The sequence below is a fragment of the Dermacentor albipictus genome, chromosome 10 (assembly GCF_038994185.2).
Source record: "Dermacentor albipictus isolate Rhodes 1998 colony chromosome 10, USDA_Dalb.pri_finalv2, whole genome shotgun sequence".
Classification (NCBI taxonomy): Eukaryota; Metazoa; Arthropoda; class Arachnida; order Ixodida; family Ixodidae; genus Dermacentor; species Dermacentor albipictus.
The window spans coordinates 5,599,010-5,621,422 of record NC_091830.1 but is presented as its reverse complement, the minus strand read 5'-3'; the positions used below and the strand labels follow the sequence as shown (position 1 = coordinate 5,621,422).

The 22,413-nt window shown below is 45.5% G+C and overlaps 2 protein-coding genes across 6 annotated transcripts in view; one reads left to right on the top strand and one right to left on the bottom strand.

Annotated features, from left to right (window-relative positions):
• Positions 1–22,413, bottom strand: part of LOC135920296 (uncharacterized) — a 197,492-nt gene that overhangs the window by 72,620 nt on the left and 102,459 nt on the right. Inside the window, exon 3 of the mRNA XM_065454499.1 lies at positions 3,381–3,450. The gene's annotated coding sequence lies outside the window, so the exon portion shown is untranslated. The remainder of the gene's footprint in view (positions 1–3,380; positions 3,451–22,413) is intronic.
• Positions 7,542–22,413, top strand: part of LOC135920294 (tyrosine 3-monooxygenase-like) — a 41,113-nt gene continuing 26,241 nt past the window's right edge. For 4 of the 5 annotated variants that reach the window (XR_011508906.1, XM_070526942.1, XM_065454494.2 and 1 more), the window contains exon 1: positions 21,056–21,702. Coding sequence is in view for 4 of the 5 variants with exons in the window: in XM_070526942.1 (XP_070383043.1) it covers positions 21,325–21,702 (378 nt within the window). In the remaining variant the exon portion in view is untranslated. Of the gene's footprint in view, positions 7,635–18,807; positions 18,922–21,055; positions 21,703–22,413 lie in introns of those variants that run through there. The other variant, XM_065454495.2, reaches the window with a different exon arrangement.

Below are 22,413 nucleotides of genomic sequence, written 5' to 3'. Positions count from 1 at the left end.
TGGAGTGAGGTTGTGTGTGACATGGTTTCTAAAATAGCATGCAATTAAGAAACAATGTACTTCTCCCAAAGCATATACAGAATCAGTGTAGCTGGCTACGTGCAACTGTTCTGCATTTGCCAAAATGTGTAAAAGTAAAGCAAAAAAATCAAATGTAAGATTAAGTAGTTGTAGTTTATATCTTACTTTATTTCATGTAAGCGCTGTAGCGAGTAAGATGGTAATGTTTTCTGTTCCCCACCTTAGTGAGTGTGAATTGAGTTGTGCAACTATCTTCAGGAGTGCTGTGAGATGTGCACTTCAGCTCTGTAGCTTTCCTTTCATTATCTTAGAAAGTTGTTTGCGAGTGTATTATTTTTGTGTTTCTTTTTGTTTATGAAATGCTGCAGGCCTTGGAATGCCTGAGCAGGAGGGAAAGTACATGTACAATAAAGCAGAACATGTTGAATCAAAGTAAAACACAAATATATTGCGACAAGCACATTAGAAGAGGAAAGTAAAATGTTACATTATACAAACAATACAACAAAATCATTTTATGCAACACAGCTTCAGTAGTGCAAAAGTACAAATCAATAATCAACTAGAAAAACAACAGAAACAATAACAGGTTCATTAGGCAGCAGGATCAACAGATTAATTAATCATGAAAAATTCAGCCAATTTGATTAGATATATGTTCAGTTGAGTCAATGCTGGCCATTCGTTCAATGGGCAGATTGTTCCACTCCGTTATTGTGCGAGGAAAGAGAGAATATCTGAAAACGTTAGTTCTGGCACTGTAAGGTGTTAGTGACACAGAGTGACAATGTCTTGTTCTGCAAGTCTCAAGTGGATGGATGTAAGTCTGAGGAGAGAGACAATTTGCCTTTATTAAGTAAAAAAAGAAATTTAAGTGTGGAATCACTTCTTAATTTCAACGTCTGAATATTTCATTCAATCATTAGTTAGCTTGGGCAGTCAGTTAAGCGATATTTCAAAAAGATAAACCTTACTGCTTTCCACCGAATCATTTCTAGGGCATAAATGTTAGCTTTCGTATAAGGATCCCATATTGTAGCTGCATATTCCAGTTTAGGACGGACAAGGGATGTGTAAGCAATTAGACGAGTTTCAGTGGGAGCATGTTTTAATTTGTGTTTGAGCAGGCAAAGTTTCCGAAAAGCAGAGTCGCATAATTAAGAAATGTGGGAGTTCCAGCTAAGGTTATTGGTTAATGTAACGCCTAGGTATTTGTACTGGCTAACCTTGATAAATGGCTGAGGTGCAAGTTGTAGGCAAATTATAGCTTATTAATTTTTGTTGTAGTTTTCATGAAGACTGTTTTGCTTGTATTAAGTTCCATATTCCAACGAGCGCACCAAGACTGAATACCTTGAAGGCACGAATTTAATGTGATTTGGTCTTGAGGCGGATAATTTTGGTAAACAGCTAACAGTCATTGGCAAATAATTTAATTTTTATACGCAGAGTAACGGTGTCAACGATGTGATTAGTATATATGACAAGTAACAATGGCCCTAAAACACTACCCTGAGGAACACCAGAAGTAGTGGGAAGTCCACTAGAAAAGTAAGTATCAGCAACGACGAATTGCCTTGATAAGTAAGGTAAGCAGCAATCCAATTTATTATATACGTGGGTAAACTGAGCAGCTTGCAAGTTTTTTATTAGCTTTGAGTGTGTAACAAGGTCAAATGCTTTTTTGAAATCCAAAAATATGATGTCAATTTGTCCAGTATGCTAGCAAAATCATGAATAACAGTAGTTCGTTGGGTTACAGTAGAAAAGCCCTTTCAGAAACTGTGCTGCAGGGGTGACAAAATGTTTCTGTCTCCAAAAAAAAGTTTACAACAAGAGAGGGTAAGTGATATGGGATGATAGTTTGATATTAGTATCCAATCCTTTTTTAATACTGGGATAACACGGGCAGTGAGCTAATCTCTAGGAAGCACAGCTGAATACAAAGATGCTCGAAATATTATAACTAAGAACTGGGATAACACTTCTCAATACAAGTGTCGTAATGCCAGCTAGTATGTGATGTCAAACACAAACGACAAAAAATAGGGTTTGAGAATGTGGCGTATTGCTATAATGGTCATTTTCTGCAATACTAACACATATTTATAATGTTGAGTGGCATCAGGCTCCCTCTGCTTCATCCGTGCCTCTCAAGCTCATGATCGTGTGGTGTGATGAATGCAAAAAAAGGGAAATTGCATTAGGCAGGGAAATAATTTATGCAGATCATAATGTGTAAGCACAAGCGCTGTAGGAGCAGCACAGGAATATGTGACAAAGTCAAAGTAAGGCACATACAGTGCTGTGTATGTCTTTCTTGTGCCTTAAGCAGTGACGTGGGCACAAACTGTGAGTAATGACACAAACAATAATAAAGTGCATATGATCCCCCCTTTCATTTAGGCTTAACAAAAACAAATCTTGCATCAATGTTGCATAGCATAAAGTCTCCTACTAGGTAACTCTATAATCTGTTGAGCTGATCGAGCTGCATACACTTTCGTCAAGTGCCAGCTTGGCCGCAAGACTGCGAAGTATCATGAGCAGCACACCAATGACCTTATTCGCTTGGTTGATCGAAGCTCGTTGCACTCATGTCGCCAATTAGCGACTGACCAACCTTACTTAGCGACATTGCGGCCTCCTGGATCCTTCCGTCGTTTTGCATGCGCCGACAAAGTACAAATGGAGCTTTCCTGAAGCTGTAACTCTTGTGCAGTCACCACGAAGTGACCGCAATCTACTTGAGCCATGTGCCACAACTCTTCTCACACTTCTTTGTCAACATCTTAATGCAAATTATTTGCCTCATTCCTGGCACTTATTGTACGTAGGTAAATATATGGCCTCTTTGATTTGGCTGCACATTCTGCACTAGTTTATTGTCTTCGATTTTACAGTGCAGCACCATCTTCAATTTTACTTCGTGCAAGGCAAGTTCTGCACAAGTCACAGTTCGCTTGCGCACACCACTTTGGAAGTGTGGGCATTGTGCAAGCCCTTGGTAGCAGACGATACGGTGTAGCGCTAGTTTAATAATGGTGCGCCGGCGTAAACATCTCCCACTTTGGTTACAACAGTTCCTATGGCTGACATAAGAATGTGAGGGACAAATTCGATGAGTGAATGTGTTGTGAGGCCAGCTTAGTAAAGTTATGCGAGGTGTTAATGCTTTCGATCATTGAATTGCTTGCAACGCGTTCTGTGACAAAAAAAGAAAAAGAAAAGAAACAGCATCCACGTCCACCACTTCGTTATCACGACGTAGCAGTACTACCTCGATAACGGCTTTAGTGATAACGAAAATGCTTTCCCTTTTGCTACATTGAAATTTGTCCAAATGGTTCACGACAGACCTGCACTAAGTTGATGGGAAGTGCCGCCAGATTGCAGAAGCGTGTCCGCACAGGAGCCAAACTTTGAGCACTGCGTAGTTGAAAGCAAAGCATCTCGAACCACGAGGAGCCGCACCAACTCAAAAAAGCACCCGTAGAACAATGTTGTGGCGACAACAGCAGATGCTACGACACGCCCCGCAGCACGCCGTTTCGCGCCACAAGAGCATGAATGTAGGACACTAGAAAGACAAAATGAGCCACACGCACAAAATTCACCGAGCAGACAACGTTTGCGTGTTTAATTTTTTAAAAATAAACGTGCAGCGTTAGTGCAAGCAATATAATGGAACTTTCTGAACTGGCACTACACCCAACTGCACCCGCACTGTGCTGCAACAGAATTAGTGCCGGAAGTGCAGCCAAATCGAAGATACCCGTTGATTCGCTTTCCCGCATGGTGATGGACCTCTTCTATAAAATAAAGTAGTTACACAATTCCAAAAGCATGGCCTCACTGGAAAAAAAAAAAGAAGAAACTGCCCGGTGCTTGGATCGAGTACCGGACTCCCAGCGCAACAGCCCGATGACCTAACAATTGTACCACACTCGCGAGCATATGTTTAGTGTTGAGAGGATCGGCACGTGCGCAAAGTTGCATAGCTCGAGCGAGAGCACGTACGTACACAGGAGAGCGCGTGCGCCAGCTTTCTTTAGGCCACAAACGCAGGATTGGAAATTGTATTCCAATGACGTCACGTGCACCATTTTGTAGTCACATTTCCACACTTTTACGTAGGCAAAGTTACACCCTTTGGGGTGTATATCTGCCACAACGATAATCGTCATCTGCCTTGCTTGCGTTTTGTTTCTTGGAAACGCCGCGCCTACTACTTTCCTGTCAGGAATGCTACGTCATGCTCATAACGCGCATGCCTTTCGTTACTGGAAAGTACCGGGCGGGCAGCGATAAAGAGGAAATGCGGACAAGCAGATGTCGTTTATTGTTGTATGGCAAGATACGATTCAAAGGGTGTAAACTTTTCTTAGAGTGTACACTCTTAAGCAAAATTACACCCTTTTGCCACAACAATACACTCTAAAAACAGTTGCATCCTTTGGGGTGTATAATTGCCACACAACGATAATCGTCATCTGTCTTGTCCGCATTTCCTTTCTGTGGCGAGCCCGTTACTGCCCAGTAACGAATGGCATGCGCGTTATCAGCATGACATAGCATTCCCAACAAGAAAGTAGCGGGCGCGGCGTTTTCAAGAAAGGAAACGCGAGCAAGGCAGATGACGATTATCGTTGTGACGTATGACGATTATCGATTATCGCGCGCTTGATCACGTAACCTCCAACATTTGGGCGAGCGTCAAGCCACCATCTTCTCGGCTCACTTCGCACCCACAGCATACGGCGTGCGATATGATGTTATCGCACTTTCACTTTACAGAAAATCATGACAATGCCGAAAGCGAAAAGTCGCCTGGAAGGTCCCTATAGAAATAAAATTTGTTGCCATGTCATCGCCTTTACCGCCATACTAACGCCGTAGTCACACACACAGACACGTTTGTCCATTTGGTAACGTTTCGCAGAAGCAATACACACTGGATGGCCAATTATACCGTAAGATGTGTTCCCACAGCGAATAGATTTCATTGGCTCTTTTCCCCGTTTTCGCGGTGGTCGGTGGTTATCGGACTTTCACCAAAGATACAACAGCGCCGACGCAAAGGGCAAGTGCTCTCGGTCGTGCAAAATAGTTGTAGGGCGCGTAATGTCACGCGAAAGCTTCGGGCCGTCTGAAGGTCCACACGCTGTGTAGCGAGCGGAGCGCTCGGGAATGACACCCCTCCTCCTTTCTGCCTTTTCGCCACCCTCCACCTCGCGGCGGCTGAGGGAGAGGGCACTGGCTTCGGGAGGGGAGGCCAGCAGTCGCTTTCCACGCCAGCGCCGCTGGAAACAACACACATATGACAAATTGTATTGTATATACGTCTAAGGAAAGTAGCGAGCGCGGAGTTTTAAAGAAAGGAAACGCAAGCAAGGCAGATAACGATTATTGTTGTGGGACAATTAGGGTACGCCCCAAAGAGTGCAAACATTTTTAAGAGTGTAGGCTCATAGGTGCCTTCACCTATGTGGCTGTGGCGTTGCGCTGCCAAGCACGAGGTCGCGGGATCGAATACCGGCCGCTGCGGCCGCATTTCGATGGGGGCGAAATGCGAAAAAAGCCTTATGCTTTGATTTAGGTGCACGTTAAAGAAACCCTGGTTTCCGGAGTAAAGAACCAAAATTTTTCGGAGTTCCCATCTACGGCGTGCCTCATGATCAGATCGTGGTTTTGGCACGTATAGAACCCCACAATTTAATTAACCAATCAAACACCGCCGAGATAACGCTCGCACTTCGCTGCCGAGGCAAGATAAAGCGTACAGCGAAAGTCTGCACACCATTAATTTCCCGTGAAGATTGACCCGCCGTATAGCGGCTATGGCGCTGGTGTTGCCAAGCGCAAGGTCGCGAGATCGAATCCCGGCCGTGGCGGCCGCCGTTCGATGGGGGCGAAATGCAAAGACGCCCGTGAGTCGTGCATTGCGGTCACCCATTGCGTCGTGCTTCACAAGCAGATCGTGGTTCTGGGATGTAAAAACTCAGAATTTAAATTAAACGGGTTAGAAACGGCTACTCGATTGGACTGGATCGAGCAGGCCAGCTTACGCCAGATCATGCGACGAAGTAGTTTTCTTTGTATCCTTGCTACGGAGAAGTCTGCGGGAAACCTATAGAGAAAGAAAAATCGTTTCTGCGTTAAAACAATTTCACCGTTTTCGGATTGATAGCCTCCCACTCAGTACCGTTCCCTTTCATCCCATCTCTGTCTTCCCTTTCTTCCCATCTCCGATTCCTTCTATCCACGCCGAAAGCACAGTGGTTTTCTCAGCATAGGCTTACGTAATGCATTTCCACGCGAGTTAAATATACTACTTCAACCACTGCCTGGGCACGTACTTTGCGGGCGCACCTTCAGCGTGACGTCGTCAGGTCTACATCACAGCGTGTATCACATCCCATATATACATCACATCATATATATATATATATATATATATATATATATATATATATATATATATATATATATATATATATATATATTCCAGTCACCACAGTATACCACAGGGGGAGAGTCCCACACAACTCTTACGAAACAGAAGTGAACGACATCACCCGCCGTGGTGGCATAGCGGCTGTGGTGTTGCTTTGTTAAGTACGAGGTCGCGTGATCGAATCCCGGCCACGGCGGCTGCATTTCGATGGGGGCGAAATGCAAAACCGTCCGTGTACTTTGTATTGGCGGCACGTTTAAGATCACCAGGTGGTCAAATTTAACCCTGAGTCCCCCTCTACGGCGTGCTTCATAATCACACCGTGGTTTGGGCACGTAATACCACAGAATTCGAAGTCAGCGACATCAAAACTTGCGCATAAACTTAATAAATGGAAAGCATAACTTTTCCTTTGGAGTACTTTATTAAGTTATGGGATTTTACGTGCCAAAACCACTTTCTGATTATGAGGCACGCCGTAGTGGGGGACTCCGGAAATTTCGACTACCTGGGGTTCTTTAACGTGCACCTAAATCTAAGTACACGGGTGTTTTCGCATTTCGCCCCCATCGAAATGCGGCCGCCGTGGCCGGGATTCGATCCCGCGACCTCGTGCTCAGCAGCCTAACACCATAGCCACTGAGCAACCACGGCGGGTTTTGGAGCACTAGACAAGAAAAAAAAAAAAGGGTCGTTTAGGTCGCATTGTCTTAGCGAACACTTTATGTACGTATAGGAAACTTGAATCCTTCAGTTCTCTCTAGTTTTGGCGACTTGACAACACTGCTCTGACATACTACAAAACCGTGACACGTGCGTATTGGAAATTTTTGCACGGCCAACGTTGCACAGCGTGCACAGAAGAGCGTACCGCACCGACACGTGATGAGGTCGCTTCGGGCGTGTCGCCTCGGCAGAGAAACTGTCCCCTGCGTCGGACAGTCGGGAAACGCGGTGATGCGCGGGCCCCCGCGATTGGCTGCGCGGCGCGCGCGACGTAACGATCGTCGTCCGGCGTGACCCGCCCTCGGCCCCATAAGAGAGGCCCCCCCCCCCCGACGACGCTGACCACCACCACCTGTTGCGCGCGATGGCTGTGGCGACGTTCGCCTCCGCTGGCCGGGCCCGGTTCGCCATCAAGAGCTACAGCGTAGAGGTACCGTTCCACCCGACATCGTACCAAGCGCGGTGTTCTTTAGCATCCGTAAACTTCAACAAACAAACAAGACAACACGTGCGACGAGGTTGGGCTTGTTGGTTAGCCGTACTGGTTTGGGATATAGTCTAGCTTAACACCGGGACGCCACGGACGCATGAAGGAATAGACCACTTGCGTTTACCCAAATTCAACATGACTGAGTAACAAGACCATATAGCCACCCGCGAAAAGCTCCGTCTTTTTTTTTTTGCTTGCGTAAATGTTGTCCCGGTGTTGTGCGACACTTGATCCTAATTCAGTAAGACGTTTCGTTCTTAATCAGATCCCCTTCGGTCGCGATGTAGATATATGTGTACGCGAATTGTTTTTGCCATTTCTATCCGATGGTGGCAAGCGAAATATCATGCACGTTATACGCTGCTGGTAAATTGAGCATTCTCTTTAGACAGTGTTGCTTCATTCCATTTAAGTGTTTCGCAAAGTACTGCTACTACTACCATGTTTGATACAATGCTTGAAGTGCCTGCTTCCGTCAGCAATTATGAAAAAAAAAATGTTTTTCCTTCCTCGTAACGCCTGCGCCTAATAATTAACTTGTGCTTGTGCTTTCAGCCGGTGATTCAATTCTGTTTGCGAGAGATAAAAGTGGGTCTGACTGTAGATTAAATAGAGACTTATGACTTCGTAAATGTGAAGGCTGAATAGAAACTGCACGAAGGACCATCCTGCCACCTCGAATTTTTTTCAGGGAAGTGTCAGAGTCTGCAGCGCCTTCGAACAAAATTACGCAACTTTGGTGCTTTCATTCACAGTCCATCATAATACGTGACTCAAAAGATATAAATACGTACATAAATTCAATATAACTTTATATTGGTAGATAAAACAACGTTTCGTAACCAGGGTGGTAGAAAGACATTATTTGGCTTCTAAACCGCAATAACTGACCTTTTGTAGTTGTCAACGTAAGTGCATGGTGGTCAAAGATAAATTTAAGCTACTTCACTGATCTATTTACGCACTTGGACATTGCTCCAGTTTTCGCTCCACTGGAGGAGAAGGCAAAGGAATTTTAGTTTGACAGCCGAAATGTAGCTTATTGCTTCTTGTAGATACATTTCTTGCATGCAAAATCAATCAGCCTGTCCGCACAAGCATTAATCAATCTATTATTGTTTTCGGCAAACCAGTTACATGGACGGTGCAGTATCAGCGCTGGCGACAACACGTGCTGCTGTATTTTACGTGCTGCTATGTTCTCGTTGAAAGGAAAAAGGAAAGACGCAGGTAATATGAACGTTCACATCGTACTGCTGCCGAGGCCTTTACGGCACCGGCTAAGTAGAACGTATTCGTAATAAGTACGTACACTGGTTGACATGAGCTTCAGAAGGTGTCGCCTCTATCTGACATTCTGTAAACTGTAATGCATACATCGGCAGGCAAAAACTTAAACGAGCAATGTTCCGCAGCCTCCTGTTCGTATTAGCGCACAAACTGGTAGCCAGGATAGCCAAAGACTTCCGATATCGCAGGTTCTAGTCCATGCGAAAATAATCGTTCACGTTTCAACGACTTCAATATTTAATAATGAACTAGAGGATATAATATTTTGGACTCGCAGATAGCTATTTTGTCCCCATTATTATGTGCATGTGAAATTCATATTAGCAGGAAAAAGGTAGCAGAACATCGCCAGATGCCCGCAGAAGAATGGTGTGTGTCTTAAAAAAAAAACACGTGATTTGTTAGACGTAATATTCTTAGACGAAGAAGCACATATGTAACGTGCACTATTGTTCACAATTATTAACTAAGCTGTTCAAAAATAAATTCGGCGTATGGTCAATTACGAATGAGGCCGTACCGTTTTTTTTTTTTTTTGCAGGGTTATACAGACTCGTTGCGCCTCGGGAGTACAATCTACGTGGTCATTCTTAAACGTTTTCAGTAGGCTTTCCTTAGGTGCGCTGTTTGAAGTAGCCTTTGCCCCAATGCCCCAGTATTTCATTTAATGAAGGTGGGCTGCGAGAGCACGTAAGGGAATATTGTATTAAAGAATGCGCGTAACATTCAGTGGCACTCAGAACTGTAAACACGTAGGCAAGAAAGCGGTCACAGCTTAAAATCTGCATCTAAGGTTACTTCTGCTAGCGCGGGGGTATCTAAACGTTGAATGGAGGATGGGGGGATATAAGCTGCCGGCGCACTAGCGAATGGAAGATGGCGGCCTGTTAGATCAGGTGATTAAAATGTGGATCAAAATGTGGTTTCGTATTCCCTTCTATCACGCGTAATGATCGACTGTCGATAAATGTAAAACATTTACATAATTTTGTGCCAAGCTGCTACACACTTCACTGAAAGTAAGTCAAGGTGGTAGAATGACTCTTTGTGCATTTTATAATGACTAATTATAATTGCAGAGTAATTGAATATCTCTTTATTGAACAATCAGTCATGCTATGTTTTTCCATAAAATACATTTATTAAACCGCTCGAATTACATGCACACTTTGATTATTGGCTGCAAGCATTACTAGAAAGGGAAACAAAGTATTTCACAATTTCTACCGAGCTGCACCACTCTTAAATAAAATGGAGGTACTTTAGGTAAGCAGAATGTTCAGGTGACGATAAGCTTAATGCTCGTGGTGCGTCCCTTGCCGCCGGTATTGCACAGAAATTGCTGAAGTCACGTACACAAATGTGTATGCCGTGACTGAAGGGGGTGTAACAAGATTTAGAGTGGGATACTTGCGAAAAATATGAATTCTTAGAAGGTGAAGGGGCAGCAGATGCAAAATATGGTGTCGTTTTTTCTCGTAATACTATCTAAAAAAAAAAAGGTGTAATGTTGGCATTCTTTCAGTTCTCTGGGGCCTTTCGAGTCGATAGACAGTTCGTAGGAAGGGCCACCAGTTTTTCAAGCATTATGTCTCCTCCTTTTCCAAAACGGGCTCGTCGAACTGAGAACTTTGTAAACCCGGGCTTAAGATGTAGTTATAGTAGTGCAAAATAATCGTGCATGTAGTGAAAGTGAAACAAACTCGGGAAAAAATAGAGCTAGTAGGACCATTATATCACTTTGTTTCATTTGTCGACATGGCTCTTGTCTGTTGCGAGCTTTGTGATGTGGTATGGAAAGGCAGCTTTTGCGCTGGGGTGTTTGCGTCTTCAATTCTCTCTATATATTTTCAGCTTCTATGGGCTTGGTATATTTTCTTTTTATTTAGTACGCATGCATGTTGAGAGATTGAACTGGTTTAAAATAACAAAATTCACTGACGATTACGATACTCCATAATGCGAAATTTGAGCGCAGCTATATAAGTGTTTTCATTTCACGATATATTGTCTGGCGCGGACAATCTGTCTCGTGCGGAAGGTTGCAAACGGAGTAAAGTGTGGCGCGACTGCCTCTCTAATCGGAAGATCGCGAGAGGCAGCGTGTGGGTGACACGTGGGCGCGATTCACAGCAGCCGCCGCAGACAGACCTCCGCTCATGCAGCGCTTTGTTTCCGTATATGGTATCGGTGGCGAGATCGGTGAACAGACGACGCGCTACTCTGGCGCCATCTCGTAGACATCGTCCCCGCAGCGCCCGTCTTACGCGGAACTACGCTCTTCTCACGCTTTCGTCATACCCTCCTCCTCCGATTTCCTCCTTGCGCTCTCTTCGCTATCGTCGTCTTTCACCCCCCACTGCGCTCCGCGTTTGCTCTTTCATCCTTCGCTGTGCTCGTTCGCTCGGCTACGAGAGGGACGCCGAAACTCGCCGCAGGAACGGGCGCCTAAGAGCTGCGCTCTAATATTTGAATGGTTGCTTGACCACGCTATGAAACCTTGAAACAGTAGAAGCCTTTTGCAAAACAAACGCTGAGAAATGGGTGTCTGCGAGAGTGATAGCAACGATAATAAAATGATAAACAGCTGCCGCTTCTGCGATATCCTACGTCTTACTTCTCACTATGCAAATAATTTTGGGAATCTCAGCGATATTACCTTATAGGTATTCGGATGATGTGTAGTTACTGCGACATTAGCACAAAAATCAATACCTTGTCAATACTACTCAAAATATATCTGAACTTGATTGTAACGAGGACGTTGTATCATCATCGAGGTCGCCCGATAAGCTACTGCTCGAAACGTTTTTAAGTAGCTGGGCTGCTAATTTGCTGAAACGCGTCAAGCAAAATGCCCCTTTTAGTTCGGTATATCTGCTCGGAAGCGTTGCATTATTTAATTGCTATGGCTTGCGACGCAACAGAACTATTTTCACCGTATGACTTTTCTCGTAGTTATAGTCATTGGTGAGGTAGGTGATGCGGTGAGAAATTAACATAGGTTTGTTCAAGCTAAATGCGTTAAATCTAAGTCTTTCTATGAAGAGCTCATTCACACTGGCGATTCGCAAAGGTCGTGCGCCCGAGTCGCTCGCAAATGCTCTACCGCTTTGGGTCAATCGCTTGCTGCTTGGTTCAGTAGGGTTACCGCAACCTTTACCGCAAACCTATACTAAATCAGTGGTGCAGGAGTAGGGATACACTGACGGTGATGCTGCAGGATTGTTGTGCGAGAAGGCGTGACCAGCTCCAGTCGCGAGACATTCCGGTGTAGTGACGGCAGTTCGCGCTCGGCAGTACGAACATTAATCACCCTGAGTCGCTCCTTTGTCGTCAGAAGCGTTCGGTCGTGCGGCCCCCGTGCACTCTAAGGATTGAGGGATGATCGAAAACGTGCGCGGAGTCAAGCACCTTTTTTTTTAATAAAATGTGGTCGCGCACAACAGTGAGAAAACGTCAGTGGACTCTAAAAACTAACATTATGTGAGTTTGTACTCGTGACTTCAAAAACTCAGTTTGAATTAATTTGACAGAACTTTTTTTTACTACCGTAGAAAAAGGAAGGCAGGACATATGCCTGATTGAATGGCGCGCGTGCAGGAAGCCTATAGAGCGCAATCGTTGTTGTTGCATGGCACAATTACCGCAGCAATTGCAAGCACTACAAGTAGTCGTCGTCCTATGTTGTGCCTGCTGTAGGAGACAAAGGCCTCTTCCAGCGACCTCCAAGCTGTGTATTTTGAAGTAGCCAGCTCGTTTGCCCAGGTCTGCAAATTTACTGAAATCAGAATGCCTCATATTATGCCGTCCTTCATTGAGTTTTCTTTACGCGGCGCACATTCTGTTACACTCTCATAGAAAAGCTTGGCTGATAATATAGTTGAGGGCCAGAGGAAGAAATCGAGTTGGGAAGGTAGAATCCAATGCATGCATAACCGAAGGATACAGTTCAGTTCGATTCTATTCAACACTGACGCGCATAATGTTAGAGGTAAAGGCAAACACTAAAAAAGAGAGAGAGAGAGAGAAAAAAAGAAACGTGTTCATCAGCTCGGTCATGTCAGCTCCCATCATTATAGCGGCTATTTTGTCAATTACGCTTCCGATGTTTCGACCAATGCGTGTATTTTTCATTTGAAATCGTGCTACATCGAAGAGCACAACCACAACACGAACAGTGGTGGCATGAACACGGGTACACAAGGGCAAAACAAATTTTTCGGTGTGTTCTTCGTGTTTCCACTGAAGCTTTTGGCAACGAATCGAAGGTTGTCACGAAGTGCCAACATTTCAAAATGCTGCAGGCAGTATTTGGTTCTTCTGACTCATTAATCCGCAAACATAATGGTGTAAAATATGGTTACATCTTATTTAAAGACCATTTTTGAGCTCCATAGACAGGTTATAAGCATTAGGCGGCTGGTTCCAAAATACAGCACAGATGCTTAACCTCAGCGTGATGCGACGCACGGACATCTGTAAGATATCAGAGTGAGAACCGAATTTACCTTCGGTACAAAGTCGACAAGTCGTGTGATTGGCATTGCTGCCAGTAACATTTCCGAGAAGAATTTTTTGCTTTTTTTGTTATCGATGTTGGATGTTTTCTCCAGAAAATTAAGATTCCCTTAGGAATTATGTGATCAGAGAGTGTTAAGAAATAACACGAACCAACCAGCGCCATTTATTACATTGTTGACATTAAAAATAAATTACGGGGTTTTACGTGCCAGAACCACGATTCGATTGAGGCACGCCGCAGCGGGGTACTCCGGAACAATTTCGACCACCTGGGTTCCTTTAACGTGCACCTAAATCCGAGTACACGGGCGTTTTGGTATTTTCGCCCCCATTTAAGAACGGCCTCCGTGGCCGGGATTTGATACCGCGACCTCGTGCTTACGGTCCAACACGATAGCCACTAAGCAACCACAGCAGGTCCTTTTTGACATAATGCATGTACTCTGGTTGCATTCGCATACATGTATTCTTTCCTCGCGGTTACTGTTTTGACATAGCCGCTGGTGAAGTAGGTGTTGCAGCGAGAAATTCGCAAGTGCTTGTTTAGGATAAGCGATCGTAGCCGGTCGTTCTTTACGCCGGCAACGCGACACTCCTTGCTTTCTTATTTCTTGAATGTTAAATATGGGAAGTTAGGGTGAAGCAACAGCGATTTGTTCGCACGATTGTTTCTATCCCTGGCTCCACGTTCCGGCTCAGAGGGCCAGTAGTACCAGGACAATGCAGCGAGGAGATAATCAAGCTTGGAAAGAAGCAGCGGGTACAAGGAAGACCAAATAAAGGCCAAATAAAGTTTCGCTTAAAAGCAAATGAAAGATATGTAGTTATCGATGCTATGGAATGACGGATTTCTCTAGTCCATTATCTCTTCGCATCTTTTCCAGGCTTCGCGCTTTATTTTTTCGGGCTCTCAAAACTTCACGAACCGCTTTCATCGCTGTCCTTGCGCGCAGAGCCACATTGGCAATCCTGCCCGCCACCACGCAGGCGCCGGCTTCGAGGGGAAGGATTAGGCAAGCAGGCCACGGTCGCGCCACCGTTCCGCAGCCGCCTGTTGCGCGGGTCATTCCCGAGCGCTGCTGGCGATGATGGAGCAGCAGCAGAAAATGACACTTTCCTGCCGTATTCGCCGCGGCGATGACGTCCGGCCCTAAAAGCTACGCGCACATAGATACAAACATACGCACTAGTTGGAGTTGCCGTGGGCGAGGTAGGAAGCAAAAGAAGCTTCAGACAAGAAAGAAAGAAACAGCGGGGACCAGGATCGGAGGGTGTGCAACCGAGCGTAGCCGGAAGGAGCGGCTCGCTTCCGAGTAAGATGGACGGCACCGGAGGTCAGCTGCTGTCGCAAGCAGCGGCCATTTCCACCCCCCTGACTCCGCCGACGCACTCGGTCGATCTTGGCCGAGGCCAGGCTGGCCGTGGTCGCCGGCCAGTTCGTGGAACGTGGCCGCGACTGCGTCCTTCCCGTCGACGTGTTGGCAACTCCTTCGCGCGGAAGTATTTTGCTTGCGCCATATTTCACTGTGGAGACGCTTCAGTGCTCCCCGATCGAGAGTAAGTTTCTCCTGTCTGCGCTCAATTAAAGTGGACCTATTTCGCAGGAGGGAAGGCAGAGGGAGAGACAAAGCAGTGGAGACGCTAGTGGTACTACAACCCTGGAAAATTGGGTCAGACATGGAGCGACCAGACATCTCCGCATGAAGGAGCTGTTATTGTTATTTAGGGAACGTGTAGGTTCAAATATAGTAAGCCCCGGAAGATGGGAGGCTCACTGCATTGCATGCCGAGCCAGACAACCGTGCCTTGGTGCGCAGACAACCCTTAAATGTTGCATGCTACTTTCTATCCGCTTACAACCGCGCTCGCCGCTTTGCTTGGTGTTAGGCAGCTAAGACAAGCCGCAGAACAGCATTGTATCTGTTGGACTATCACTCTTTCGCTGGACGGTTGAAGCGCGACGGAGTATTTAATACTTGCGTAAGGAGTGCTTCAAAATGTACCTGTGTTCCACTGTCCAGTTTCACAAACGCTTCCTCTAATATTATTGCGTGATTAATCGTTCACCCTTTCCCCAATGTAATGACTGAATCGGCTGTCGGAATAAATAAATAAATAAATAAATAAATAAATAAATAAATAAATAAATAAATAAATAAATAAATAAATAAATAACAATGTTGCTGACAAAAATGTGCAATTATGTTGATGCAACGTCTATATAAATTTCGTTAGCAGTAACACTGGCGTGGTGCCATATTCGACGCCAAGAGGCAGCTGATATCCTGGCAGGGCGGGGAACTAAGGTCGCCTCGCGTAGCAGCTGAAACAATGTCATTTACGAGGGCTTGTACGCGTTTCAAAAGCTAATGCAATGCCTATAAAAAAAAGCCGGAGAATAAGAATAGGTTGACCGTCAGGTAAACTTGATTACATTCTCTAGAGTGAAAGCTTTAATGCAAACCTCACGGAATAGAAATTTTGCAAATTCGAAACGCCGTGTCTAGCCGGATACTTGAGTGCGGCTGCGAATATTGTTGCTAATGTGCCATTTTAAACACTTCGAGCGTGTTCAAGTCCCTGTAAAGCGTGCTTTGCCTCAACTGAACGTCACGCGCGGAGAAGAAAACTTAATGAATATGCTGTGGGAAAACATTTTCCCGGTATAATTATTCCGCCACCCGAGCTAAGAAGCTAAGAAGCACAATAGCAACTTAATCCGGTGTGTTTACTATCAGATATTTGTTATTACCGCATATATTAAACAAAACATTTCATAATTATAACGGCTGCATGATCAAATGCTAAAGAAATTGATGTATGGCAGGACCAAACTTGCATAGTCTACAGTTCTTTTTAATGACCACAGTGGGTCCTCACTTCGCTGAAAACTGACTACATAGCATTCTGAATAAACCAATGAATGACGTTGGAGCTCTAATAGATACATAAACAGAGTGGAATAAGGACAAGGACGGAGTGAAGGCTCATATGAAACACGCACATGCACACGTGTGCCAGGGCAGGGTACCAACGAGCCCAGAGTAAATATTTCCTCAATCTTTAAGAGTTTTTAGGAGTGTCATTGGGCCACAACGGCCCGAATACGAGAATATACTTGGAAATCCATGACGTCACAATGGCGTAACGGCGCTAGGGCTTCGTCGCGACATTCAATGAATTGAAGTTTTGGCCTTCGGTTTCTGTTCCAGTAATCAATCTCTTACAACAAAATGAACACAAGTAGTATTTTTAACCAGTGCCAGCATAAAGTGATTTAGTGTTTCTCTTGAGTGACCTTCTGACTGAAGAAACGACAAGTCGAAAATATTGCGTCCGCACTCTTTTAGTGCACATTTCTAATGTAAAATTTGTGTTTTCGCTTATACCCACGTGCAATTTCTTTTTTTATTTGTTGTACCCGACGGTGATACGCGTTAGAGGCTTATCCTAACATGGACGGCGGGTGCCTCCGGCTTCTTTCCTATCCACGCCGAGGGTCAATTTTTGCAAGTAGGCTGCGACGAGCGCAGTGTGCTGACCCACGGCGGCAGGAAGGCGTGAAATCTGGTCCAGGAGGACGATGAAGGAAATGGAAAAGCGCGCTTTTCTCAGCAGCGCGGGCCTCACAATTGAGCCCCCCTTCCGAGACTGGGAACAAAGGCGTCCCGCCCACCCGCAGTGACGAGCCCCCTTTGTGCTCGCTTCCGGAGACTCGAATTAGGCGCTGCTCCGATGAACCCGCTGCCTTTCCCGAAAAGAGCGGCAGCAGCTCAACGGCTTTGCCTCTGCCCAAGGTCGCCACTTGTTGGCACTGGCTTCGGGGTATTGCCACTTCCACCGACATTTCTGAACATATTTTTGCTTCTTTTGTACTGTGTATACCTCCTTCACCTGCGTACAGAGGCGCTTCGCTATACACATGTTCCTATCGGTGGGCAGCGCAACCCGGACGAAAGACGAGAGGAAGAACACAACACGAGCGCAAACTAGCAACTGGTTTATTTTTTCAAACGAAGGACTATAATATGCAGAAAATGTAAAAACGTTGTAAAGTGACGTTTACAAGGGTATTAGCCTGTCTTGCCACACAAAAAATCAGTTTCTTTATCCTGAAGAGTGATAGAAGTCTGGCTGACGCATGAGCTAAAGCTTACATTCATGAAGTAGGCTTCCACAATCTCGCGGTTGATTTGATCATATTTTTATACAATATTTCCGTTTATTCAAACATAGGTTTGTATGATCAAACTCTACAATGCGCGGCCAGATTAGAACCTGTTTCATTCGTGATCGCACATTGGTTCTCCCTAAGGCGGATGTTAAGGCAGCGTCCCGTCTGCACAAAGTACTTTTTGCCACACGAAAGTGGAATGACGTAGACCACTCCCACCGAGCATGCCACAAGCTGCCCCGAGTGTTTGACGCGGCACATAGCCTTTGGACGCCTGTTCAGGTCTCTTGACAAGATTGCAAATCTTGTTTAACGAGTTCTTTGCTGAAAAGACTACTCGAACACCATATTTCATGGCTGTCTTTTAACCCATGCCCCATCTGATGTACATAAGAGATGACTGCGTACTTTTTAACTTTTTCGATCTGTATCTGGGGTGCTTCCTTTTTTTTATTTTCTTCACTAGCCCTTCACATTTTGACACGATAATAGATGTTGGAAAACCGGCCTTTTCTAGACGATTGAGTTGTTGCGAAAAGCTCAGATTGGCGAGGTGGTGGCATGACTTTCTAAGCGTATGAGCGCGCTGGACCAATCAGAGCTGACAAGATGGCTGATTCGGCAACATGGCGGAATTTGACAATGTCCACAATAGCACCTCCGGGAAAAACAGGCAGCTTAGCGAAAACCATGCGGGCAACTTTTCTGCTCAAATAAGATGGCAACTGAGGAGAATGCTTGGAAACTCGACGGAAAGACTGTCTGCGCACAGGGAAACGTAGTATCGCTTTATTATGTGCTTAATGTAAGCTTCGTTGTTTTTTTCATAGTATTGCACACGCGAAGTGTTGAAGTAAAGCAATAATAGGTGCTTGTTGTAGTTGTTTTTCTTGTATATGAGAGGTGGCGTCAACTGACAGAGACGTCTTCCAAATTACTTGGGTTCGAAGGTGGCAGTCTACTGACTGCTCAGATGACTTCAATGTCAACGCACCCACGCTGTCTATACGATCGCAGGGACAGAATTTCCCCTAGGAATTTTCGTAGCAAACTCCTTGGTGGTGAGATTGTGATGCCGCTGTGCGTGTGCTTCGTGTGCGTTGAGTCCTTGCGGTGTGGTCGCAGCATGGCTACCCATCGCGGCGTCGTTCGCTGCTGGACGACGCCAAGTTCGAGACGCAGAAGCGCCGAGAGGCCCAGAAGCTGCGGTCCCAGGACGAAGATGCCCTGCTGGAGGACGTGAGTACGCACTCCGCGAGCATGCTCGCCCATTGCCTTCCCTATGCTGCATGCGCTGCCCAGCAGGACAGGAAGATGGCGAGCCGGAAGAAGGGGCGGATCAGACGGAGCAGGCTACACAAACAAAAAGCCTTGCTGGTGGCTTAGTCATGCCGTGTGGCTCATTCTTAAACAGAACGTTGCAGTAGTATTCAGATCAACATAATTTAAACGTACTATCAACATCATTGAAGAAAAAAGTACTTGATGTGATCCGGTAAGTAGACCTTACTAAGAAGTCCCGACGGCGCTGCCACTTTCCTTAGAAAGAGGTCGCTCGCTAACGAGTGACAACAGTTTCCACAACTTTTATTGATAAAATGTTATTTCCGCGATGCCTTCGTGTCAAAACTGAACTGTAGTTATTCATTACACACCATGTTTAGCACTCCGCTTAGCAATAAAGTCTACTGTTCTAACTGCACATGAAATAGCATTTCAGAACGCCTGTACCGCCGGAAATATGACGTGAGAACTCTCTGTCGCCGGTTCCTAAGCGTGGAACAGTTCCAAGCGTACGTTTAGTAATCTGAATTGGGTAACGCTTACAGATGAAATCGAATGTAGAAACGCCAAACGCATTCGAGTTGTTTCCGATTTGTTCGGTTTTGAACTTATTCCGCTACCATATAATTTGCGTTTTTTTCTACTTCTTTTGCAAAACGGAAATACATACACACGAGACAAACATTTCATCATCTACTCGTCACGGGCCGTGGACAGCAGCCAACATCGCGAAACCCGTGTCGTCTCGTTGCTGGTTTACGAACGTTTCGATGGGGTTCGAGATGGGGACGGCAAGTGCAGGTACTTTGAGCCAAGTTCAATCAAGACGGATGTTAAAGAAAATAAACTGGCGACTTATTTACACCGTCCAGGGCACCATGGACTTATTTACAATGTGGTATGGCCTCTGAGACAGCAGAGATCTCTGCACAGCACCCATCTCGAAGATCGTACAAATAAAGGAAGACAAAGAAAATACCGAAGAAAGGAAATATTATAGCAACTACTCTCAATAATCATCTTATAAGGTATACAATAAATAAATCGTGAACTCGAACTTTAGAAGATCAGTGAACAGAAGCCGTCAGAGAAAATTTATTATGTCAATATGATACCGTAAAATAACGGATAAAATTTCCTTCGAAATTATGAACTTTTAAAGTTGTTGGAATACCGGCAAATATATGAAAGTTTGATGACCACCCAAATTTAAATTTATTTCAATGTGCGGGCAACGTAGCACTTTATGAGAAAGCGGCGCTTAGTACCTAAGGCGATGCTTTAGTCAGGTAAATACAAGCTTTATATGGTGGCAGACCTCTCGAAAACGAGCCTTTTTAAAGAGGGCGTCCTGTTTTACCTTGGTGCGGGAGACTACACGAAGGAAACACTTTGCAAAATAGTAATTTTCATTAGTGCTGCTTAGTACTGTCATAAGTAGTGCAGAAACAACCACTGCAGCTACAAGTGCAACAATTACAATTATCACTACGACTGGCTATAATAATTTTTCTGATAATATAATCTAGTCTATTATACATTGTTTAATAATTTGCTGGGCCAATATACGAATTTATCCTGCGTGAATCCACGTTTCATTGCCACGTCTGCCAAATATCGTGTTACGTTGTTTGCGGTCGTTCTTTTAGACGACGGACAGATTGTGAGTGCAGGGCTAATGACGATTCGCTAGAGTGCTTTCACGTTGCTGTGCGAATATGTGACTGCGATGTCGTGCTACTGTGTGGTGACGTGCGTGGTAGAATCGTAAATAATAATTTGGTTGCTGCATTGTTTCATACCCGCGCTTTTGTAACAAGTGTCGCGCTGTGACGTACTGCTTTGCCGCGGACCGCTTCGTTTGTTGTTGCGGACACAAAGCTGTCACCAAGAGATTGTGGTGACTTGCAGCTTGCACGTAGACCCTTTGCAATATGCCGATCTACGAGAGATGTGGACGGCAACAGCGACGTTGGTGGCGTCATCTTGTGGCCCAGGGGTTTAACAAGCGGACCATAGAGAAAAGAAATTTCTTTCTCTATGAGCGGACACAGAGCTGTAATTGCATTCACAAGCCGGGGGGCGCTGCGATCGCCAGAGTGTGAAGACGTGTCCCACTTTGGCTCTTCGATGTTTTCCTTTTAGCTTGTGTGGAACTACCATTCTACGTGGTAAAACATTGAGCAACGACACTGTGAGCGCTTTCTGTGAGTGTGGTGTGCTTTTTCACGGCTCCAGTTGACGTTTTTTTCTGGCTAAGAGGACATTTTCGACGGCGACCCGCTGACCTAAGCCTAACCACGTCTGGGCCTAGCCCGAGTGCGGCCTCGGCGAGGCCGGCCAGGTGAGCACGGCATCATGTCGCCACCACAGCAACATTCGCACTCGAGTGGACCCAGCGCGGGAACTCCATGCTCACCTCAGCTTAGAGACGCCGAAAAGTTGAAGAATAGCCCCTCCAAAATGCAGACAACGCGACGAGCGAAGCGCACCGAGAGCGTCGAAACGCCGGGTGAACGCCGAGCTGCAGCCGAAGACGCCGTGGCGCGTCCCTCGATGGAAGAGGCCAGAAGGAAGGAGTCGCAAGTGAACGACCACATGGATATTCAGGATGACAGCGTGGACGACAACGATGATAGCAATGACGAAGACAACGAGGAGGACAATGGATGGTCCTTTTTCAGCAAGCGGAAACCAAACAGAAAAGTCAAGCCCGAACAGCTTCGCCTCGAGCGGGTAAGTCGACCTCATTTTGCACTCTCGATCAGGCCACTTAACAAGGTACACGTCCATGACATACCTAAGCAGGCTATAACAGCAGCACTAGAGATGACGGCAAGAAGTTGGGAACTTGCAGAATTATCAATTTTCCGCTACGACCCTGCAGCGAACTGCATTAAGGTTACTGTCAGGGATGAAGAACACGCGAAGAGGCTTGCGGCGCTGACACGATTAGCTGAGAAAATGAGCGGTCGCGTTCGTACGTATGAAGTGATAATTGAAAGAACGCCAACACAGAAGGTGGGGAACAGTCGGGGGGTCATCAAGGTGCGTCCCGGCCAGACCATTGAATATATCAAGGATCACTTGAGATGCGAGACGGCAACTATCCTAGAGGCACGTCTGCTCGGGAAGACAAACATGCTGCTGCTAACATTTAATACGGAATCTCCCCCAAACAGGCTCGTGTTCGATTATGAGATCACAAGGGTGCATGAGTACAGACCGAAGGTTATAGCTTGCTACAATTGTCACGGCTTGGGACACATTGCCAAGTATTGCCCTTCAGACGAAGTGTGTAAACAGTGTGGTAGAAAACACCCTGAAGACAACGAATGCGACGAAGAGCTATTCTGTGTCGCATGCCAGAAACAGGGCCACATATCGCTAAACTCAGCATGTCCTAGCCGTGCACCGAAAGACATTAAGAAAGTCGTGCAGAACATA